The sequence below is a fragment of the Anas acuta genome, chromosome Z, assembly GCF_963932015.1.
Source record: "Anas acuta chromosome Z, bAnaAcu1.1, whole genome shotgun sequence".
NCBI lineage: Eukaryota > Metazoa > Chordata > Aves > Anseriformes > Anatidae > Anas > Anas acuta.
This window is the reverse complement of record NC_089017.1, coordinates 6328336-6351696: the sequence shown is the minus strand read 5'-3', so window position 1 is coordinate 6351696 and position 23361 is coordinate 6328336. Positions and strand designations below refer to the sequence as shown.

The 23361-nt window shown below is 42.8% G+C and overlaps 1 protein-coding gene across 1 annotated transcript in view; it reads left to right on the top strand.

The window, feature by feature from the left end:
* PDZD2 (PDZ domain containing 2) overlaps positions 1 to 23361 on the top strand; it is a 199017-nt gene that overhangs the window by 168453 nt on the left and 7203 nt on the right. The window contains 12 exon segments of the mRNA XM_068666448.1: positions 425 to 557; positions 3480 to 3561; positions 4550 to 4653; positions 5432 to 5600; positions 6769 to 7559; positions 8749 to 8893; positions 10886 to 14450; positions 15117 to 15234; positions 18588 to 18689; positions 21817 to 21990; positions 21992 to 22042; positions 22044 to 22089. Of these exon segments, the coding sequence (XP_068522549.1) occupies positions 425 to 557; positions 3480 to 3561; positions 4550 to 4653; positions 5432 to 5600; positions 6769 to 7559; positions 8749 to 8893; positions 10886 to 14450; positions 15117 to 15234; positions 18588 to 18689; positions 21817 to 21990; positions 21992 to 22042; positions 22044 to 22089 (5480 nt within the window).

Sequence of the window (23361 nt, the reverse complement as noted above, 5' to 3'; positions counted from 1 at the left end):
TTTCATAAATTTATATCTAAATCATGAATTTCTTATCAGTGTTGCTGTTAAGTAATTCAATATGATGGGAAGGAACTGCCCATCTGAATCTAATTTTTCCTCTTCGGTGCCCAACAAGTATCTGAACGCAGAAGGAGAATTGAAATTTGCTTTTGCTGTAGTCCAAATGCAGCCAATTTTCTTTGTTGATTTAATAGGGTTTGTAGCACTGACGGTAAGTACAGAAGGGATCGTTGGACCTCCCTCGCAAAGTCAACAGGACTTAAAGCACTCACGTCACTGTGAGCAAGAGCAAGGCTGGCTTCTTTGCAAATCAGATCTTTTCCAGATACAAGTATCTTTGGAAAAGTTTGGCCACAAGTCAAAAGCACAAATGTTTTTGTAAAAGGCGGATGCGATTAACTGGCTGTATGTCTCTCCACAGTCGGGGCGATCAGATCCTGGAGGCAGATTCGGTCAGCCTGCGTCACGCGGCGTTAAGCGAAGCCTACGCCATTCTGAGCGAATGTGGTCCTGGTCCTGTTAGCCTTATCATTAGTCGGCATCCTAACCCTAAGGTGAGGAGAAAACATGGTAGCATATCGGTGCTGTTTTCATCTGGTCCTGTAATCTGAGTCTTGCTACTGGGAAGGTGGCAAATGAGGAGTATCGGATTTTTCTCTCTGTGGCATGTATTGTGCAAGAAGGCAGGATAAAGGACATGATGCCTTCCGGTTTTATAAGTTGTTACAATGCTGTACTCTCCTTGCTGCTTTTCTCTTCATCACCCACTGATCAAAGGCGGTTTTCCTGGAACTGCTTGAGTGAAGTGCTTCCATCTTTCTTCATAGTTGGAACAAGTGGCAAGAAATCATCTTCCTCCTGAAGGTTATTTTGCAGTTTTTCTGTGAGTGGAATATAATTTAGGACCCAGAATATAAATATCAACAGATTGAATTGATCAACTACAGTAGACTAATAGGAATACAGTTTCTTGTTGTTGTTGTTTTTAGAAAAAAAAAAAAAAAGTAAAAAATCCAAAGATCAAAGTTTTCCGTCAGGAATTAAAAAATGGGAATCTGGAATGTACTGCTGCTGTGAAATCTGTGCAAGGGAGGTTTGAAAGTAAGCCTCTGTGTTTACAGAGTGAGTGATTATTTTAATCAATTTTTAAAAATTGATGATAGAAGATAAAGCCCTTTTAACCAAGCTGTAGGGAATAACGACTTCTTTTATTTCAATATTTCAAAGAATTTCATGAGTGTACAAAACCTTCCTGTTTAAACAGGACTGAAGCTGTAAAAATATTTGCATTAGTGGGTCCAGAGAGCTCTGACTTTTGAACTCGTAACTACAAATAGAGGCCTTAATAAATCCATATCTAGGAGAACTCAGATTTCTTATTTTATAATTAATTGTGTATTTTCTGCTAAATCAAATATACAAACAATAGACAAATAGGGTCCTACTGCTCAGAGTTTATTATCGTTGCTGTGAGGCCATGTGATGCTAAAAAGAAAGAGGCTGTGGTTCTGCTAGTTAAAGGTAAGCACGAGAAGGGTAAGAATTGGGCTTATAGCCTAAGATAACAGTACTTCTAGAGAGTCTGTATGCTGTGCTGAACCAGCATGATGGTTCCATTTGATTGCGTTATTAAGGAATATAGACTTCTCAGAGTCTATAAGTAGCATGAAATAAGAACTCCATGGCGTGGAGCCTGCCCTTCTCTTCCATCCTTCATCTCACTGTGGTGGTGTCTTGAAAGCCGATGAGTGACCTAACCAGGTATCTGCTGAGATGAACTGAGTTAAGCTAATTGCTTGCCATTACTCAGTAACAGAGGGAAACTATTAAGTGGATCCTATTACAGTTTTCCATAAGTGATATTTAAAATGACAACAAATCCTTTGCCAAGAATTGCTAAGTAAAGTTAAAAGTTGAACTGGAGGGACCCTAAAGCAATTCCACCGCAGGCAATACTGAATCCAAAGTCCCTTATAGTTGGTTCTCTGAAGGAATATTCCATATGGGGAGCCATATTTATCCTGTATTGCTGTTGCCTTTTTTTCTGACAGCACTGGGGAATCTAAAGAAGTTTTTGTGTGTTGGTGCTTTGTTGGTGGTTTTTAAATTAATTTATTTTTTTCTTAATAATACCCCAACCTGCAAATAGTAGTTAAGAACTAGTTTGTCACTTTCCACAGAAGCAGTTTGATTTGCCTGAGGTGTGGAGGATGCTAAAGAATCAAAATGGGCCGCACTTGCAGATGTGTGGATTTCTGGTTAATTTTAAACAAGTACTGCAGTCTGCTCAGCACCTAGTTTTGCTCTGGGGACATCCTGTACCTAATGGTTTGTGTAAAGGTCCTGAGCACACTCTCAGGGTTTGGTCCATGTCCTGTAGGGACTCCCTGTGCCCCAGAAGCTCAAAGGCTTTTGGTTTGCTGTAAGGTCATGCCACAAGCTGAAAACAGATGTATTTCTACAAAGGCTCGTGTTGTTTTAGACATTTTTATACTTAATCTCTCATTTTATGACACAAAAGGTCCACAGTACATTTTGTTGCTGAATGTGTTCACTTCGGTGTTTTCATGTACTTCCAAGAGAAACACCACAACATTTTATTTCTTCTTGTTATTCTGAGTGAATGTGGCATTTAAACTATGTTTAAACTGCTGAGTTTGCTTAAGAATCTTTCAAATCTTCTTGGTTCAGAAAGATTCAAGTTTCTGGTCTCTCTTTATGCTGAATTTTAATTCATGTAAAGCAGTGAGTACAGAAATTACTTTTGACAGAGTTAACTCACTTTCTGTTTTTAAATATATACTCCTGCAGACTAGTTTTTCCTGTTCTGAAATTATATGGAGTTTGCCAGTAATAAGAATTAAGTGCATGGCAATAATTCAGGAGAAAATTAGCAAATATGGTAAACCAGTATTTATTCTAAACCCAGAAGAACACTAATTACTAATTTAGTACTAATTTAATTACTGATTTAGGTTTTTTCTTTAAAAAAAAAAAAAAAAAAGAGAAATTAAAATTAAAATGACAGCTAATATCTTGGAAAGTCTGGTATTCTTCCGGTACGTTAAGAGTAGAATATCTTCTGTTGCTGACGTATGCTTGTGCAAAGCAGTCTTTGTCTATTTTAAAGTAATATTTTCTCAATAAATCAATATACAGTATTTAATTAAGTTACAATTGTGCTGTAATGGCATAATTTGACTTTTTTAAGTCTGGTGCAGTTTTGCTTGGGTAACATGGCACTTCAATATCGTTTTCATGAATTTAGCTGACTTCTGCCTCCTGGTTTCTGTGAGGTGGTGGGACAGAGAGAGTCTGAGTCAGGGGACCAAGACTTAGGAGCTCTCAACTATGTCTGCTTTACAGTGGCTTTAAATATAGTAGAGCAGAAATGAGTCATGCATTTGTAGTAATAAGTGGTGAGACTTCCATATTCATTTCTTCTACCCAGTTTAATCTCTTGCACTCAACTTTAGGTTTCTGAGCAGGAGATGGATGAAGCAATTGCACGCACTACTCACCGAGAGAGCAAGGACACAAGCTCCTCTCATGTCACAGGTGGTAGCATGTTTTCTACTAAGTATTTGTCCTTTTCCAGGTGTGGGAAGGTTTAGGGACATGCTCTAGGGTTCCCCAACTTCAGCAATCTTTTGAGGGCCCTCAAAACAGCAGACAAGTTTGGGGAATGCAATCATTCTGTCCAGTGAAAAAATTTTGGCTAAAACATCTGTTTCAGATGAATCAACTATCTAGATGAATTCAGATGAATTCAGATGAATCAACTACCTAAACCCAACTTGCTTTGGGTTTTACTAGGCTGCCATGATCTGAAAGTAGGGATGCCAAGAGGTGGTTGCCCTACCCCTGTAGGGAAAGGGCAGGAAGAATCAACTCCATCTGGGTACACTTACCCATATGGATAGCAAAAAACAACAACAAAGAAGTATCTGTGTAACCGTTTGAAAAAGTCCAGATATTGTGTACACCACTATATGTTTTAATTTGATTTTAATCTTTGGGATCATGTCAAAAAGTATTCTCTGGTATTTGTCTGTTTGCTGTTTATTTTTGAACTCCAGATTTAGCACTTACTAAAATCTTACCAATGAAAGCAAACTTTTGGCAATGGCAAAGTGACCAGCAAGCTGATTTTCAGACAGAAATGTTAGCTTTGTAATTACCCTTATATCTGTGTCAGCTAAGACCTTTTTTTGTAGTAGACTTTGCCGGTGGCTGCTAATTTGTCTTCTGTGATTGCACCTAGTCAGCAATGTGCTCCAGCAGGCGAGGGGGGCTGTCTCCTGCTCATCTTATGTTCATAGCTCAGTCCTGGGTCTGGCTGGAGTAATGTGTTTCTGTGATAATGTTTCACCTGATCTGAGGGAGAGCTTGGGAAATGTTAAATAAATCTCACTTTATGAAGGTAATTCAGATAACAAGTGGGATTAAGCGCAGCCGCTGGCTCAGATGGTGAATGAAGGGCTTGTTTGGATATATGGACCACAACTTCAGTTTTTTTGGCAACTAACTAAACTGCGTCCAACAGGAGCTGTACAAAAAAGCCCGTCTCCTGGTGTGAAGGCCAAACAAGGAGAGACCTCATCTCCCCTCAGCTGGACGATGAAACGCTTCCTGGAGCCAGCAAGCCGGGTAAAAGGATTAGATGCAATACAAACAGTTTGCTTCAAATGCAGCTTTTACCAAGGCTCTCACTTGATCAGGGAGTTCAAAACCAAACCTCTGTGCTCTTTCCCTGTTGCATGGGCTCTGTGAAAATGTTTGCTTCTTATGCCACATGTTCAAATTGTGACACTGGAGCTGTGAGCTCCTGTTTGCCTGCGTGGCCATAACCTTTGGGAGCAATGTGCAGAGCACGGCAGAGAAAGCTGTGGGTTCCTACCTCCTGCCACCTCAAAGGCACCCCTGCTCTGCAGGAAGCTCCTGCTGATGCAGGAATTAGTTAGCAGGAGAGACTTGAGCCTCTCAAGGCAGAAGGCTGAGTACTTGGTCTCTCTCCGTAGCTATTGCAGTGGAAAAGTCTCATTTTTTTTCTGGGAAAGCCAGAGAAGCCAGACAGTCTGTGCCCAGAAGTACAAACCCTGCCCTTCTCTCAGTGCATAAGGTGTATGAAGGGAAGTACAGAAGTGAGTGGTTTCATCCTTTGTTTGTGTGTTGAACCACATCTGCAAAGGAGTGGAATTTGGAATTTATTTATTTTTTATTATGTGGGCCAAAAGCATGTTGACAGGCTGCATTTCAGCCATCAAAGTTTGACAGTTTGGTCCTCAATATACTGTCAATCCCTGTATTTTTAAAATTGGCTGTAAACTTCCTATGTTGACATGGGTAATGTGAGTCAAAATTGTGGTGTTTGCAATGCATGTTTAAGCATTGTCAGTGACTGGTCACCAGCCTCGCTTTTTTTCAGCAGGGATCTGTCAGCTCCGAGGCAGAGCTTTCCCAGTACTTCTCACATGATGGTACGAGCCAGCTCCCATTCTCCGATGCGGTAACTGGCTCCTGTGATGAAGAGCAACTCCGTCAGAAGAACAGGAACAGTTTGCTGGACGATGGCTCTCTTCTTCCTGGTAACCTGAGTAAGCGACAGAAATTTGTCTGGTCGTTTGGTTAATGCAGGGGAGAGTCACTGAGCGCTAGTTTGCTTTGTGGAAGAGCTATGGTGATTCCTGTGCTGGTAAGAAATGCCTCGCAGCATAGTGCAAGCTGGTGCTGATCATCTGAAACGCTGGAAGACGGAAGGGGTTTACAACAATGCACATAAACGCCTGTTTCCATGGTAGTTTGTCCAAATTGCTGCTCTGATTATGTGAGAATGACTTTATTTGATTGGCTTGGCCAATGCTAGATTGACAATACTGTCATTGCTGTTGTTTCTTTTTTTTCCCAAATGGCATATGATCATCTGATTGATTACATTTAAATTAAAGCGTTCCTAGCAACCTCAAATAAACAATTTCAAAATGTCACATGTAGCGATGTAAAAACAATCAAATGTTCAACCTGACATCAGATACTTTGCATACGTATCTTTCTTCTCCCCATAGTAATTGAGTGAAAGAATCTTTCATTTCCTTATTGAGATGCACCTTATTTCAGATTCAAAGGATATTGTATTTATTCTCCCTTTCCTGTACTTCTCAAGTAATCTATCTTCTACTTACTTTTCTCTGGAAATTCATTATTTAATGCTGAAAAGCATTTTCATGGGTGGAGGGGGTGAACTTTCTATGTAGGAAGATGCAATTCTTTCTAAGAAGGATGTGAAAAGGACTCTTAGGCTAATTAGACTTTAATTTGAAACTGATTGTCATGTGCTTGTATTTTTGTTTGAAAAAGCATTTCTCACTCACTGTAAATTGATCCAGGCAGTAGCATAGATTGAAGCAAGATGTGAAAGAAATTTTGTTGTTTAAAGTAAAATACACATGTGTATGTGCATCCCTTTCTTCTTTGGGTCATAGTCATAATTTAGAAATAAGCTTAAAATAGAACCAGATGTGCCATGAGCTGATTTCAGGAATTACCCATAAATTCTGGAGCTATCTGCCATTGCTCTTGCTGTGTATTTTAGCTAGAGGGAGGACATGAAAAACCTGCTTTTTGCTTTCTGAGGAGAGATTAAGCTTCCCTGCAAACAATGCCACATGTCCTCTGCTGCAGTCAGATGCATGATATTAAAAAACACTGATAAACACAATTATAATGTAACTTTTTTTTCTTCTTCTTTTTTTTTTTTTTTCCTAGCTGCTAGAGAAGCAGGACTGGCAAAAGCAAATGGTCTGTCTTCTCCAAACAGTGGGAGATCATCTGGTCCTCACAACAAGCATGTGGAGTCTGTCCGACCCGGTATCCTTAGCGATAGCCCCAAATCTTCCCGCAGCCCCTTTCATCGACAGAGGAGGGTTGTTTTTTATGATGGTGATGCTAGTGATGATGATGAAAGTTCCCATACACAAAGAAGCCAGAGGGTCAAGAGCCAGGAGGATGCTGGCATCGTCATTACAACGTCATCTGTAGAAATCGATGATGAGAGCCAGGACAGTGAGTCACCTAAGTACATTAGCACAGAGACATCTTCCCCTGTTTTCAGCAACTCCGTGGAGTCTGCAGACAGCACACCAGAGCAAAATGACTCTCCTTTCTTCCCCATCATAGCATTTGACTACTCAAGTGTGCCTGAAGTTCGTCTCAGCAGTCTGAGTTTGAGGGAGCTCCGGGAAGCACAGCTGGAATCTAAGAGATCACCAAAACTGGAGCATAGAGCAGTCACAAGAGTGAAAAGCATGATGAGCACTGAGTGCCGAAGCCTTCAGAGACAGAGGATGGAGGAGCATGGCTCTTACAACAAGCCTGTTGCGAGGATGCTCCCGCACAGCAAGAAATGTGAAGCGCCTGATGGGACGGGCCAGTGCCAGGGTGAAATTGTCACCCTGGTTCGCAATGAGCATGAGTCATTCGGCCTGGATTTGGAAATCCAAGCCATGCCGTTAAAAGTTGTTGTCACAGGGCTGCGACCAGGTGGAGCAGCAGAAAGGGTAATTTTTTAGTTTGGATTGCCTTGTGATTCGTTTTCACTTTGCAGGAATTGTGATTAAAGAAGTGATCTGTTGAGAGTAAGTGCAAGGGACTTGTCTCTGCTGGGCAAAAGTTCTCACCCCATACTGTTCTGAAACGCCTGTTAAATTAAATGCTTCTGATTCAGAAGTGCACCCTGGCTGATGAAAAACAGAGAAAGTCAAAAGGCAGATGTCCTGAGATGGACTGATCCACACTCAGAGTTACAGCTTGGAGGGAGCATTGTTCTTTTGTTGTCTTTATTTTTACAAGAGGCAAAGACAAGATAAGTAAGTCCTGATGATATAGATGCTTATTAAGAGAGGAGCTACATTGTAACTTAGAAAGTATTTTAAATCCCTCTCTATTATTTCATATGTATGTATCCCTGTATTATACAAATCTGGTACTAGGAGGCCTCGTGCTGGCCTGGTTTGCTGAGAGGTGTGATAGTACCAGTAATGCACTGATCTTCTTTGTCTCGTACTTGCTCTTATTAGTGTGGATACTGGCTTCATGCTGGACGTGGAATTGCTGACTTAGATGCAGTGGTGCAGACATAGAAAGAATGATATTCTGGAGTACAAAATCACGTTGCATTTTTAATCTATTTAGGGTCCATTAGTGTAAGGAGGGGATGTATATCAGTAGTTCAGATTGGGCTGTAAGAGTTGGGGGTTTGGATTCCGTTCCCACCTCTTTTTCTTATGTACTATGCAGTGTTAAGAAACGTACTTTGTTTTGTACCTTAAGAGCTTATTCCCTTTCCAATTTAATAATGTATAAGAGTCCATTTAGTCCAGTGAGAGATTGTGACCAGGAATGTAATTCCTACATGAAACAGTTTCAGTCTTGAAGAAACCAGGTCTGATCCAGCCCAGTTCATTTAAATGAAAGAGACTGTGTCCTCCATCCTGATACCGATCTCTCAGAGAACCCAGAAGCTCTTTTGACCTTCCTGTATGAGATTGATCATTAATTCCTCTCCTGGCAAAAGCACAGTCTGCTTTTTATTTATATGTTGACAAACTGACAGTAGGGGTACCTGTATTCTGCAGTGATTGAAATAGAGAATGTTAATAGCCATTAATTGCTTCTCTGCAATCTTTGCCCCTGTAGCAGGGCTTCTGAGGTGTATTTATAAATTCCTTGCATCTGTCATTGTATTAGGGATCCATGGGCAAGATGGCTGTAGGAGATGAGATTACCACCATCAACAGCATCCCAGTCAGTAAGATGACGTACGAGGAAATCTGCTTGCTTATGCAATGCCTTCCCACATCTGTAACCTTGGAGATCCAGAAAACAGCAGCAGGTAAGAGAATAGTTTGGCTTTTGTACCATTTATTCTAGGTACCAGTAATGAAAACTGGATTGGTTCAGCTGGATTTGATCTGCTGCTGCCCCAATTTCCACATCAATTCAGATAAAAAGACAGGGAATACCTTGTGTCTGTTGGTGAAGCAGGCAAAGCTCTTCATCACCAAACCAGGCTTCAGGGGTCCTCCCAAGTACCATGATGAGGGGGAGCAAACCTACTTCAGTGTCAAGTGTTCAAAGCTCCCATTTATTGTATGGTCCTCCTGCCAGCATTTGCATTGATCTGAGTCATTTCATGTGGAGCTGAAGCTAACCCAGCAGCAGCCCTGTTCTGGCAACCTATTTTACTACTCTGCCTCTTCAGTAAATACATTGACCCGTTATAATTACATGCATCTCTTTAAAGAGATTGACTTTAAGCAATATTTTTATGAATGGACAGTAAGATAGTAAGACCATTTTTTTTTTTGTTTTCATGTGTCAGAATTCTCCTAATATGCAGAAAAGCCGGGATAACTAGAATCTTATCAAAATGTTTATTTGCATGCTTCTTACAGAAAGTGTTCTAGTTTGAATTGAAACATTTGATACCTCCTTAGTTTCTGCCCAGGGTTGATTTATGCTGCTACAGCAATATATGCTTCCCCACAGACTGTACAAATTACGTGGTGTGGAAATGAGTGTTTGAAAAAGAAAAGCATACTTTTCAAATTCAGGAAGAACATAATATTTTGCTTCATTCTAGCTTATGATCTCCTTCATGTACCTATTAATACCTGTGAGCCTAAATTGCTTCCAGATGCTTCAAACCTAGTTGTTCTTTAAGGAATTCCTGGCTTGGCAAAGAGTACTGTTCGCATTTCCTTATTGCTCTGGCTTTTGCAGACTACTAGCAGAGGGGTAGGGGGACATTGGCACTTCTTTGTCAGGAAACTCTTCTACTTTCCCCTTCCCTTCACCCTACCCCCGTGGAAGAGAAGAGGGTCTCTTCAGTGGGTGGTCCAGCACTGGGGAGCAGGGCAGTACTTCAAATCATAACCTGTCTGCTTCAAAATGCTCTTTTGAGGTGTTTTCCTCTCTGTAGATTCCAAGATTTTGGACTTCTTAACATAGGTACCTAAGATAAGCAGTGTGAACAATTCTGTGGGTTTGTTCAAGGGTTAGAGAGATGTGCCGACATGTTTGAATGAACAGCAAAATATGCTGACTCTGTGAATACACCCCTCCTTCTCCATGCACTTTCTGGGCCTCATCTGGTAGTAACTAGCCTTAGGAAGACAGCTTGAATGGGAATGTGTGTCCCAGAAGAAGCACAGGAAGGTGCCAACAATTGTTTGGGGTGGACTGGTGAAAATTAAGGAACTGGAGCAATGGGTTAGCCAGTATGTACTGTAGAGCAGCACTGACAGGGAGCTCAGTGCATTGTACAGGAGTGGGTTAAACATCTAAGTGAGGAAATGTCTGTACCAGGAATCCAGTAAAGCCCACATGCTTGATATGTGTACAACATCACCCATGCATGTCACATCAAGCACCTGCAGGAGTGTTGAGGGGATCAGAGTCAAGGTGTTTATGCACAGCTTGTCACAGAGTTTGCTATGCCAGGACCTTGTGTACTCTGTGCAATCTGTTGGAGACATCTTTGATCAAACAAGTAATGAGAAACAGTACAGTTCAGCCTGACTTACTGCACACAGACACTTTGGTAGTTGGCTGTTTGACTATTTAAATCTCAAAGATGACTACTCACCCTGGATGGGTGGATTCCTCACTCTCGTGTGCTACTCAAATACACAGGGTTATGATTAATTGGGGTTGTAAATATCATTACAGAAGAGGAGGAGTGCAGTGCAAAAGGAAGACATCTAGGCTGAATACGTGGGTGTCTATTTTTATAGTAAAACCTGGTGATTTTGTATCACTTCCTACATCTGACAGGATTTTGCATTTCTTTTTTAACTTTTTTTTTTTTTTCATTGTGATGCAGCTGTCAGCAGATTTACAAACCTCATCCTGTCTCCAGCAGTAGACAGTCAAAATCAAGCTGATGTCAACAGCATCCTCTCGGTTGAGGAAGAACCGAGTGCTGGGAAGCAAGAAGGAGCAGGGCTGCAAAACGCTGGCGGTGGCTGTGCGGTGGAGAGAGCAACACTGCCACCTGATGCCACAAGCAAAGATGTGCAGAGAGGTACCATGAGGAGCAGCCGTGCTGAGGACAGCACGGCCATCCCTGTCACCGATATCGATGACTTGCTCAGCCAAATGGGTGCTCCCGAGACCAGGCGCACCCCATCGCGAGCAGAAAGCCCCCTCCGAGAGGAGTACACCACAATGTGCTGCTGCGGGACCGACGAAGGCTGTCCCAGTTCTGAGCCAAGTCCAGCAAAGGAGGAGCAGCTGGAAAAAACTATGAATTGTGCAGCTAATGCACCACAAGGGGTTTTGGGGCTGTCTGTGTTGGACTCTATTAACACAGGCAAACTTTTTACTGTGAATAAAAACTCTTTAAATAACTACTCTAGGAATTTTAGCAGTTTAAGTGAGGATGAGTTGCCTACAGCAAACTGTCTGGATGGTAAGAGATGCGACCCATTTCCAAAGTCTATGTATGGGGCTGCAGAAGATTCTCACTCAGACACAGAGTCTGTCACAGAAATATTTGAGAGTACTGGTGATGTGTTGCTCGGGCCTTGCACTGCTGCTAATGTCCCTGCAGTCTGTCCTGCATTAGAGTCAGATGAGGAGCAAATTGAAATTTGTTGTGTGAATGATGAGCCACAAAAGCCTACTCAAGAGGAGCATCTCAAGGCTGTGACAAGCTCATCCTCTCTGTCCCCACAGCACCCTCGTGGTGGCAAAGTTTTGCAAAATGAAGGCTGTGCAATGTGTGGGTCACTGGAGACAAGCATCAACAAACTGGGCTTGGAAGATTGCAGTGGTCCCACTTCGTGTCCTTCACAGTGTTCAGAAGTCTCTTCTGCTTCCCTGTGTTCTTCATCCTCTGTCTTCCTGCCAGAAAAAGACATCTTAAGGAATTCAGTTGATGCCCCTAAAGTTTACTCATTCCATAACAATGGTGCCTTAAGTACAGAAGAACAGACAGGTTTGGGGAACAATAATGAAAATATAAAATGCTGTGAATCTGTTGAAGAGGAAGGGTCTCTGCACTGCAAAAATATAAGCTTTTCCTCTGCTAGAAATGTCAATGGCTTGGAGAACAACTTGCCTGAGAAAGAAGGATGTCATGAAGAACAGAGATCCAAATCTGAAAGTGAAACAGTGGTTGATGACTGTAATCACACTGTTACCTATTGCTTAGCAAAGAAAGAAACCAACTGTTTGTCCAACTTGTCTAAAACAGACAGCAATCACCTGAATGCATCATCACCAAGAGCAATATCACTCAGGTCTCCCTTTCCCACTAGATCTAAAGATCCAAAGGCTAATGGAACTCATGACTTGCCAGGGAAAAATGAAAAAAATAGCTCTGTGACTTGCGGAAGAACTTCAAATGGCAAAGTCCAAAGCTCAGGCACAAATCACTGCAAAGGAGCTGCAGTACCGCACAGCCCATTGTCACAGAAAAAATCCTGTCAGGAGTCTAAGGGAATAGCACAAAAAAGTATAATGGAAACCCTTTTAAATAGCCAGAAGGCCAAAGGAGGACCAAAGCTAAAAGGGTTCACTATCAAAAGCAAAGCAAAGACAAATTCAGATTCTTCTGGCATTAATTCTACCAAAATCAGTGGGGCTGATCAGAAAAGGGCTTTGGTTTCTCCACAGTTGTCCCCCAAACTCCTGGGGAAGAAAGCACCCTTGTCCCGTAACTCCCCTACAAACCCAGATGCTGGCAAGAGCATTTCAGCAGCCTCAAGGACTCTGAAATCAGAGCTAGAAAATAAACCATCTCTGGTCATTTCTGAGGATTCACTTCTGCCTCTCCAAAATGGCACCAGCAGCCCAACAGCAAGCAGTGAAATGAAATGTGGTGGCTGTGGGGAGCTAACACACCTGCAGCAGGCATGGGGAAAGCCAAAAGAAAAACAAGTTTCCATGCAGTCTGCAGTGTGTCAGGGTAAGAGTGTTAAAGTGGATGATTTCAGAGCTGGAGATGGTCAGTCCAAAGCAGTTTTATCCTCTCAGGAGACAACAAAAGTCGAATACGTGAAAGGGAAAACTGAGAACCCTGGAGTAGGCCCGAACACAATCAAGAGCATCTATAGCGCAGATGATGTTAGGCAATTAGATCTGCAAAACATAGGGGCATCTGCTGGAGGCTCCTCTTCACTGAGGTACCCTGCAGAGCATCCAGAGGGGCAGGAGATTCAGCGCACTTTCATCGAGGTGAAGCTTTCCTCCTCCTCCTCCTCCTCTTCCTCCTCCTCTTCTGCCTCTTCCTCACCAGCACCCTTTTTGCAGCTGCCATTGCTAGAGAAAAATGAAGAGGTGAATGCAGAGGTGCGTCAGCTAACTGAGGAGATGGGGACCGCACAGTATTTCTCAAAAGTGGACGTTGCCAGAGATCGAAATCTCTATGGCTTGTCAAAACCTGTGACAAGGACTTACTCAATGCCAGCCCAGTTATCAGGTCACTTGAGGGAGGACTGCCATGCTGCAGAGATTCATCCTGTGCAGGGTTCCCAGGGCCATGCCACAGAGGAGAAATATCCCCAGGCAGTGACAAGTACATTAAAGATGGTTCATCTAAACCTGCCGAATGGCCAAAGTGGGAAGGAGCAGGCATACACCTCCAAAAGCACTCAGAGGGTGCATGACACATCCCCCTCTGCCACTGACAGTACCTACTCTGCCACCGATAAGCTGAGGAGTTTTAGGAGAAATTACTACTACTATGAGCTAAACTGGCCACATGAACCTACCTCATCCTTCTCTGTCAAACAAAGGATCAAATCCTTCGAAAACCTGGCAAATTTTGACCGGCCTGTCGTGAAGGCCATCGATATACACTCATCCGTGAGGTCTCCCCTCGGCAGGAGGTCGTGTGGTGGGATGGCCACCGCAGCCAGCCCCACAGACACACCACGGGCTTTACGGCGCAGCTTGAGCTCCTATGGCAGCAGTCCAAGTCCAGCTGATACTATGGCCAAGTCTCCTGTGAGCACAGAGCCTACGTGTGCTGCAGAGGGCGGCGTAGGGGAAGGAAAGTCCCAAAGGAGCGAGGAAGGCAGTGCCAGGGTGGACTCAGCAGCCTTTCCAACCACAGCCTCGCAGGTGCGGCGCAGTCGAGGCCTGGGGCGGCCGCCGCTGTCCCGCTCCAGGCTGCGGGAGCTGAGGGCCCTCAGCATGCCCGACCTGGACAAGCTGTGTGGTGAGGGCTTCTCAGGGCCACCACAGCCCGCATGCTTCAAGACAGAGCTGGAAATCACACCCCGGAGAGCCCTCGGCTTGCCCAGCCGTAGTGACATGGCTGGGACGGGTGCCAGCAGCCCTCGGGACAGCAGCTCGGGAACACCAGGGTCTGCCTCAGATGACGATGTGCCCTGTGCTGGCTCTCTGGGTGGGGAGCACTCAGAAAACAGCTGGTCCCTCAGGTTGGTGTCTGCTTTGCTATTGCTGTTTCCATCAGCCGTCTTTCTGCAGTGTTTCATTTCAACCCCGCAAGGCTCTCCTGAAGCAGTGTGTGTTTCACTCAGCTTTGGCCCAGGACTCAATCCCCTCACTCTTCATGCTCCATTGCATTTCGGAGCTGCTGCGCTGCTGTTTGGTGACAACCACACTTCTGTATGGGATGAAGTGCTTTATCCTGGCAGAGTCAAGCTTGTTTTATGTGACCCTTCCAGCTGGGTTCCTTTGGTTGTGTTTTGGCTGTGTTATGGCACAGCAGTTGCTGCCTCCTGCCTGCCCTGGAGGGGAGGCTGTGTAGCGCTGGCTGCCAGCACAGCCTGTGGTGACAAACAAGCTTGTTGTCCTGCCAGATGCAGTCCTCAAAAGTAGCCGTCTCCTTATTGTGTTAATAACTATAGCTAAAATCATTGGGAAGGGAGATGAGGAACAGAGTGATTTTCAGAGTTACTCTAAACTGTCTTCTTTTCCCCTTGCCATTATCTCAGCATATGCCATTTCTTATCCATTTCCCAGATTTCTGCTTGTTCTGTCCTTTTGTTGCTTACCCTAACACAAATTATACTGTACACCTGAAACGTATCTCTACACCATCTAAAAATACAGCACTATCTTTATTTTTCTATTCATTTTAGCTTGGATCAGCTGCTCGTCTCAAACCTGGACCAGCAAAAATTGCAAGCGGCTTTGTCAGCTGTAGTACCAAAATGTGACATTGCCACTATGCTCCAAGATGTAAAGGCACAAGTAAAGGTAATAACCAGAAGATAAAACTAAATTATTGGCAGTAGTTTTAGGGGGGTTCTTAATGACAGGTAAAAATCTCTTCCAGACTGTTTCAGAGTTCCTCCATCTGTCCTGTTGTAGGTTACTGTTTGATGGTAGTTTTATTTCTGCAGTTTTTTGAATGCCTGCTATAAACCCATAATGTATTTCAGTGTTTTGGTTTGTTTGTTTGTTTGTTTGTTTTTTGTATAAAAAAGGGTCTTGTTTGTCCAGTGTGAAAGCAGTTAAGAGCCACAATAAATAAACTGATTTTAAATGGAGAAGTATTTCTCCATTTCAGTCATTGTTACAGCTGAGAACCTCCTTGAACTGCCTATAATTGCACTACAGAATTTAACTTTCCACCAACCATCATGGTCAGACCCACTTCACACACCACACAGGGAAGCTCTGCTCATTCTAGTAATACGCACCTTTTGCTTTAGCAAAAGGTCACAGAAATCGAACTTACCTTGTTTAACTCTTGTTGAACTGGTGGCTTGCAATGCCAGAACATGGCATCTGGAGGATTTGTAAGAGACCCCTGTGTGCTTTTAGTGCATTTCTGCGGGAACTAATTGCACCAAGGTAATCTGCTTCATTATCTGGTTGTATATAGAAGACCTCCAAAGTGAAATGATTGCCAGGATGTTCTTTTCTCTGTTTTCAGTGTTTGTGTTTTTGGGATACTTCCACATCCTTTTTAAATTAGAACTGAAGTTGATAAAATAATGACAGCACTGGAGGGAAAACTGCCATCTGGTCTGCATAACTGCTGGCCAAGCTACATTTAGAGTATTCCTGAGTATTGTTCACAAAGGTTGTATTTCATATGTAGATCAGACTGAAAGGGAATGGGACCTCCCCAAAATACCCAGCTTTACCTCCTTCCATGGATAGCATAACTAAAGCTTGCAAGTCCCAAGAGCTTGGTGAGCCAAGAGGGTTTGATAGGTTTACAAAAGAATTTAAGATTGGATTGTACTTCTGGCCTACAGTAATTAAGTGTTCTTTAAAGTGTTTTGCATGGGGTCTTGGAGAGATTATTTATTTATGCCACTTTTCAAAATCTGAGAACTCAAATATTTATAAAACTGAATGCTTTTTGGACTGAACTCCTTGTCTGCATAGTTTCTTATCCATGTTTAAGCCCAATATGGCACATACGCTGGAAAATTTTATGCTAGTTAAATACTGGATTTAAATGTACAATAGGACAATTCTTTATAGTTATGCAATTGATGAAAAATGAGATGGACTGCCCGATTTGGACTGAGAGCTTCCTCAGGAAGAATTTTTCATCTTTTGCTCTGAACTGGGCTGAATTTACTGCTAGTGTTTAATAAGTGTTGTAAAAAAAATAGTATATATATATAAAGACATTTTATTGATTAGATCTCTGTGACTGATGATCTTTGAATCTGATGAACACACTAAATGGAGAAGCTAAAGATTTGAGCTCTTTCCTTTTCCATTGCTTGTTTATTCTGAAATCCTAGGCAAGTGCCTTATGAGTTCTGAGATAATAAGTTGTCTGTGCATTGCAAGGAATAATTTGTGTTAACTTGCCTCACAGATGTGATTTGCAGTTATTGTGCTGGCTTTTCTCAAAGCCCAGCAGATAGCTGTGATCACTGGAGGCTTTTGTGCATCCTCTGTGTGTCTGAGTAAAGGAATAGGAATATGTTTGTTCCCAATATTACCTGTGCCTGCTGAGAACCAAATTTAAGAGCTGGGAAGGAAGGAAAGGCATCTCCTTAGGAACAGGAAGCCTGGGTTCAGGCTGTTGTTGACTGTCCCCCCTGTTGACTGTTTAAGAATGTGGCTTCTTAAGCAAAAATGGTTGATTTAGTACTTAGTGGCCAAAGATGTGAGTGTTTGTTAACTGTAGCGCACTTTTTTAAAGGGGGCTAACCTAGATATTTAACTATTATTTCTAGCCTAATGTGAAGCTGTTATCACTTGAGTGAGGAAGGTCTTGACTGCTACGGAGGACTGTGGACTAATGTCCTCATCCCAGACTGCTTCTCTCACCCCAAGTCCTGATGGATGAGTGGTGTGGAGCAAGGTGACATCAGTTTCTGACAGTGGCTCTGTACTTTACAGGAATGCCTCTAATGCACGAAATTTTGTAGGACCATTATGTGTCAAAAACACATACAGTGAAGCCAGGAATTTGAGAGTTGCTTCACCGAAACACAAAAATAAACTGTAGTTCCCTGTGCCTCCTGCAATGAAATTAAAAGGCAAATGCTGAGTTAAAATGTTGAGTTTAGTGGGCTGAATATGTCATTTAATGCTAAATAGATTAAGAGGTTTGTTTCTAATGATATGTCATTAATTTTAGTGTTGGCAGATTCTGAAAATGATTGATGTTGGATAGGATCCCAGAAAAAAGATCAGAGACTTGCTTTCCACTCCTTGCTTCTGGTGCTCCACCCCACAGGCAGTCGCTATCCCCTTGCTCCAACAGATGCTTGCTTATAATCCCCCTTTACATTGCAGCATCTGTAACAGTGTCTGGCTTTGTCCTGATAACTGTTCAGAAGACAGCACCAGACTGCTGGATGGGACTGCTTCTCTCTCATTGCACAGCCTGTATTTTGGCAGCAGCTCATTGCTTCAGAGAAATCAGCTTCACACCTTCGTTCTGATTTGGAGCCAAGCCTGGCCCTGGTGCAGACCAGGGACAATCCCTTCCTGTGCTGTATGCTTCCATTTCCACAACGTCACAGCTTAGTCCTGTTTGGATCACTAATGGACTCATCGCGTCCATTTCACAAATGAAATAGTATTTCTTGCCGTCCCCTCTAACATCCACAAGCTGCCATTAGTAATCATCACCCCTTGCAACATTGGCAACGCTCTGAGAAAAGGTTGATGCCACTGCCCTCCATTATAACTGCCTTTCAACTCCTTTCAAAGGAGAAATTGGATAACAAATGTTAGTAATTTCCTGAAAAGTACAGTGCTTGGTCCAGAAATGTGCATTGGAACTATTCAGTTTTGACTGCAAAATGTCCAGCAAAGCAAAGTTGACTTCAGCCCATGTAAGTTAGGCTGCCCAAAGTATTATACTCTTCCACTGTCCTTATTTTGACTTTTCTTTCTAGCCTTTGACTGACTAAAGAAATCTTTGCGGTCACCTGAGTTCTGTATGGCTGCTGCTCTCTGAAGCAGGAAAAGAAACTCATATAACATCCCAGTTTTAATTCCTTGAGTTGCTTTTTTCACTTGCCGTAACCAAGAGTACTGGGAATTTGTGATTTGTGCAGGAACTTGATCTTTGTTTTTGTTTTTCTCCTCATTCCTCTTCTGTTCCACCCCTGTTTTTCTGCTAGAGCAAAGAAGATGCATACTTTGTAGTCTTGCGCAAAGAAGAAGGAGCTGGCCTGGGATTTAGTGTTGCTGGAGGAATAGATCTGGAACAGAAATCGGTCACAGTAAGTGATGACTGCAAGTCATCTTTTCTCAAAGCTCACTTTAAAGCATGCTGGTGATTAGATCAAGTGCTCATTTATCAAGACTCACCGCAAGTCATTCCTAGTCATAAAAACAATGTCTCTTTGAGCGGCTGCATGCCATCTGCCTACTGAATCAGAGTGTGTCTGGGTAGTGTAATTTTTATTATTGGAGATGGATGCCAATTATGTTTTCAGTCTTTAAAAGTGTAACTAGTCTGTTATTGGACGGGAATAGCTAGGTCAAAATCTTATGCATATAAATAAAATTCTTCATGCAGTTGCAGTGCATACAGCCTTTCAGGGGAAATATTAATTTCAAGCCCTTGAAAATGAATTCCATGCAGCAAAACTTTTGAAGGTTTTTGCAGATCTTGAGAGTGACTGTTTTAGACGTCAGCAGGCATTCTGGATTTAGCTTCACAGATTTGTTCTGTGATTATTGAAAACTGTTGGATGTCAGTAAATGAGATTTTTGTTTGTGGTTTATTTTTTTTAACATCTTATACAGCATTCTGAACCAAGAATATTGAATGGCGATAAGCAATGTTGGTGTGTAAAAAGTGATAAAAAGCAGTTGAAACACTGCTCAAAAGAGATCAATGAGACAGAAAAATCCCAGATGACTGGTGTCCTCTGGGACAATTTCTTTGCACAGGGTATGCTTTTAAATTCTGCCCTGAAAGAGAGAGATCCATTAAGTGCTGAGATTAGAGACGGATATGTCCTCAGTCTTCAGAGACTGCAGCAATCCGTGCAGGAATGTTCTGGTATTTGTTCTTAGACAAGACCAGTATAAATAAATGTATTTTACATTAAGTGGTCATTGAGTTAGAACACAGTCACAGTCTAAAGACTAGACTCTTGCTCTTGCTACCAAGGTTGAATTCCCTGTCTCTGGTCCCAAACTTTTTCTTCTGTGATGACAGATTTGGCAGTTGTGAGCAAGGGATAAGCTCAAGAGCATCCCACCCAGGAGAGCTCCTCACCTAGAGACTTGGATGCTACCTAAACATACAGTCTTGAGCTCTCTCAGATTGAGTAGCTGATGAAGTCTTTCTCCTGAATGTTACTACCTGTGAGAGCAAAAGAACATCAAGAGCTACTGCTCTTGGTTCAGCATGAATAAAGCATGATTTCTGGGTGGGTCTCTTGGGGAACCTTGTAATGTCCTTAACCTCCTGGGACTGCAGCTGGATTTAGGTTGGCATTGGGTGTGCTGTTCTGCCCTTCACTTGGTGCAGGAATAGAAATGCCCTAGAGAGATTTGAAGCAGCTGAGGGAAGGCAGAAGTTGTTTGAATGTCACCTGTATATTCCACTTACCTCTTGTGTTTGGATAGCTACGTCTGTCATTTGTTATTGAAGCTGTCGTTCCAGCTCTGAATGCCTGCTTAGACTGGCTGGAAATTTTTTTCTTAGACTTGGAGGATTTGGCAGGGTTGCCTCTCAGCCCAGCCCCGGCAATGAGAGTGAATAGGAGCCAAAAGGCTTCTGACTCCCTGCTGTTGTTCTGGCTATACAGGAGAAGTTCCTAGAGACAATGTCATGCAGAATGGTGTCCACAGATGTGCTGCCTTGAACCTTTTGGTCCAGTGGACCTAGAACTGTGTGCATGGGAAATGGTATTCCGACTGCTAAAATTACAGTGCCTGGTGGACAAGTCTTTAAATATCAGGCCTTGACCCATTTAGTCAGTCCCGTTCTGTGAATGGCAGCCAAACAAATCTCAGCTGCACTCACTGGAGTTTATTTAAAGCTTAATCCACTCTGAATAGAGCATTTTGTTTACTCTAGGAAAGATGAATTTTCAGCCACTAAATCACCCTTTTGCATCTATTCACATATGGTATTTGATCAGACAAATAGAGATGAGCAATTAAACATTGTATAGCTGCAGCAAGTCAGAGCATTTATGTGCACAGATGCTGTGCACCACTTAAAAGGCTATTCGAAAACTGCACAGGATTCCAGTCAGTGGGAGTCTGGGGAGTCAGATTCACAGCACAATGTTACTGAGTTTGCTAGCATGTATATCAAGGTGAAGTGTATATCATTTGATGTTTGTTAATTGCACAAACACAGGCTGGGGTGCAGAATGGATTAGAAGCAGCCTCTGAGGAGAAGGACCTGGGGATGTTGGTTTGATGAGAAGCTCAACACAAGCTGTCAGTGTGTGCTTGCAGCGCAGAAATCCAACCATGTCCTGGGCTGCACCAAAAGCAGCGTGGGCAGCCAGATGAGGGAGGGAGTTGTCCCGCTCTGCTCTACTCTTGTGAGACCCCACCTGGAGTCCTGCACCCAGCTCTGGGGCTCCCAGAACAAGAAGGACATGAAGTGAGTTCAGACAAGGCCACATGGATGCTCAGAGAGCTGTAGCACCTCTGCTGTGGAGAGAGGGTGAGGGAGCCTGGAGAAGAGAAGGCTCTGGGGAGACCTTATAGCAGCCTTCCAGTACCTAAAGGGGACCTGCAGGAAAGCTGGAGAAGGACTCTGTCGTGGAGTGAAGTCATAGGACAAGAAGTAATGGCTTTAAACTAAATTAGAGGAGATTTAGATAAGATGTTAGGAGGAAATTCTTCACTCAGAGGGTGGTGAGGCCCTGGCACAGGCTGCCCAGAGAAGCTGTGGCCTGCCCCATCCCTGGCAGTGCTCAAGGCCAGCTGGATGGGGCTTTGAGCAACCTGGTCAGGTGGGTGGTGTGTCCCTGCCCATGGCAGGGGGTTGGAGCTAGATGGTCTTTAAGGTCCCTCCCAACCCCACACATTCTGTGATTCTAAAACCTTTGAGGAATTCAGAAAAAAACATATAGGTGGTTTGTGATACTACATTCCCTAGCTGGCTTTGGTTGTCTTTGGCTGTTATTGCATGGTCATTTCTAAGCATCTTTTCCTCTGCTTTTTCCTCGTAACTAACTGCAGTTTTTATCCAGTCACCTAGGCCTTTGTATTTGAGGCTGTTTGTTGAACCAAATGTTGTATGCCTGATATCCAGACGGTGAGCAGTGATTGCAAACTTTGATAGTAGGGACTCGATGTTCACCTTGGCATGTAGAGTGTTATGGGTACTCATGAGGTTGATACATCCCTAAGTTCAAATCCTTCTTGTAGGTCCACAGAGTGTTTTCCAAAGGAGTGGCATCTCAGGAAGGGACCATTCATCGAGGAGATCTTGTTCTGTCCATCAACGGCAAGTCTCTTGCGAGCTCAGTCCATGGGGATGTCCTGAATGCTCTCCATCAGGCAAGACTACACAAATATGCGGTCATTGTTATCCAGAAGGAAAAAAGACAAAGCAAACAATTCCTCCAGACTTGAGATATCAGCTACTGGCAAGAAAATGCGTGGGGTCTGGAAAGAATGTTTCCATGGAAATAGGAACAGGTATGATCTTTGTCCAAGAACACTTGGAAGGATTCCCTTGCAGAGCAGACTGAAGGGGAAAATGTCCATGTGTTTTAGATTAAAAGCGTCTGTGCCTTATGTGGTTGAAGGGAGCAAATTAAATTACCTTTAATTTTTATTTGTTCTCTTTGGAGCCTGAATGCAGTTTTCTTTTTCATTGCTGTTGTATTTTTGTTTTAAATATTATAACTAGGCAGAAAGTTAGAAGGACATCTGGGGCCTAATCCAATTTCTATTAAAGTTAGTGATGCCATATATTTTTCCAATCCATGATAAGTTCCTTTAAAATAATAGTTTGTGCAAGAAAACAAACAACCAAAAAAAAAAAATCTCAAAACTAAATCCTGTAGTTTGTTATCCATAGAGACTGTCCTTGCTCTTTGTAATAGAAGATTTCATACTATTTCTACTAAAAGCAGATGAAAAAATGACTTTGGTATTACAGTAAAATGAGCTAAGTCAAATTCAAGGCAGCCATCCCATAGAAAACTAGGAATAAATGGGTTAAGTGGCTATCAGTGAAAATACAAGTTCCTATTGAGAACAGGGCAACATTTTAATGCGCTTGAGAGATCCATTTGTAGCACCCCAAATTTTTTGTAGAATTAAGGCACGAAACCCTTTAGTACCTGTCTGAACATATACATGTATATGTATATACATGCTGCATCAGGAGCACAGGATTTACCTGTGATGGTTGTTTCCATCCTGAAGCAATGCCATGTCCCTGGGATGGAGCAGGCAGTGGTCACAGCTGATTTTCAGAGACCTGGTGATGCAGCTTCCCCTGCCTTTCTGGGCAGTACTGGGCACTCAGCTCAGAGCACCCTGAAAACAGGAAAAAATGGCTGCTGCTCCTGTATTTTGAACCCATTGGCCATGGTCTTAATAGTTTTCTTCTCTCTTTCTCTCTTTCTCTCTTTCTCTCTTCTCTCTCTTCTCTCTTCTCTCTTTCTCTCTTTCTCTCTTTCTCTCTTTCTCTCTTTCTCTCTTTCTCTCTCTTTCTCTCTTTCTCTCTTTCTCTCTTTCTCTCTTTCTCTCTTTCTCTCTTTCTCTCTTTCTCTCTCTCTCTCTCTCTCCTCTCTCTCTCTTCTCTCTCTCTCTCTCTCTCTTTCTCTCTCTTTCTCTCTCTCTTCTCTCTCTTTCTCTCTTCTCTCTCTTCTTTCTCTTCTCTCTCTTCTCTCTCTCTTTCTCTCTCTCTCTCTCTCTCTCTCTCTTTCTCTCTCTCTCTCTTTCTCTCTCTCTTTCTCT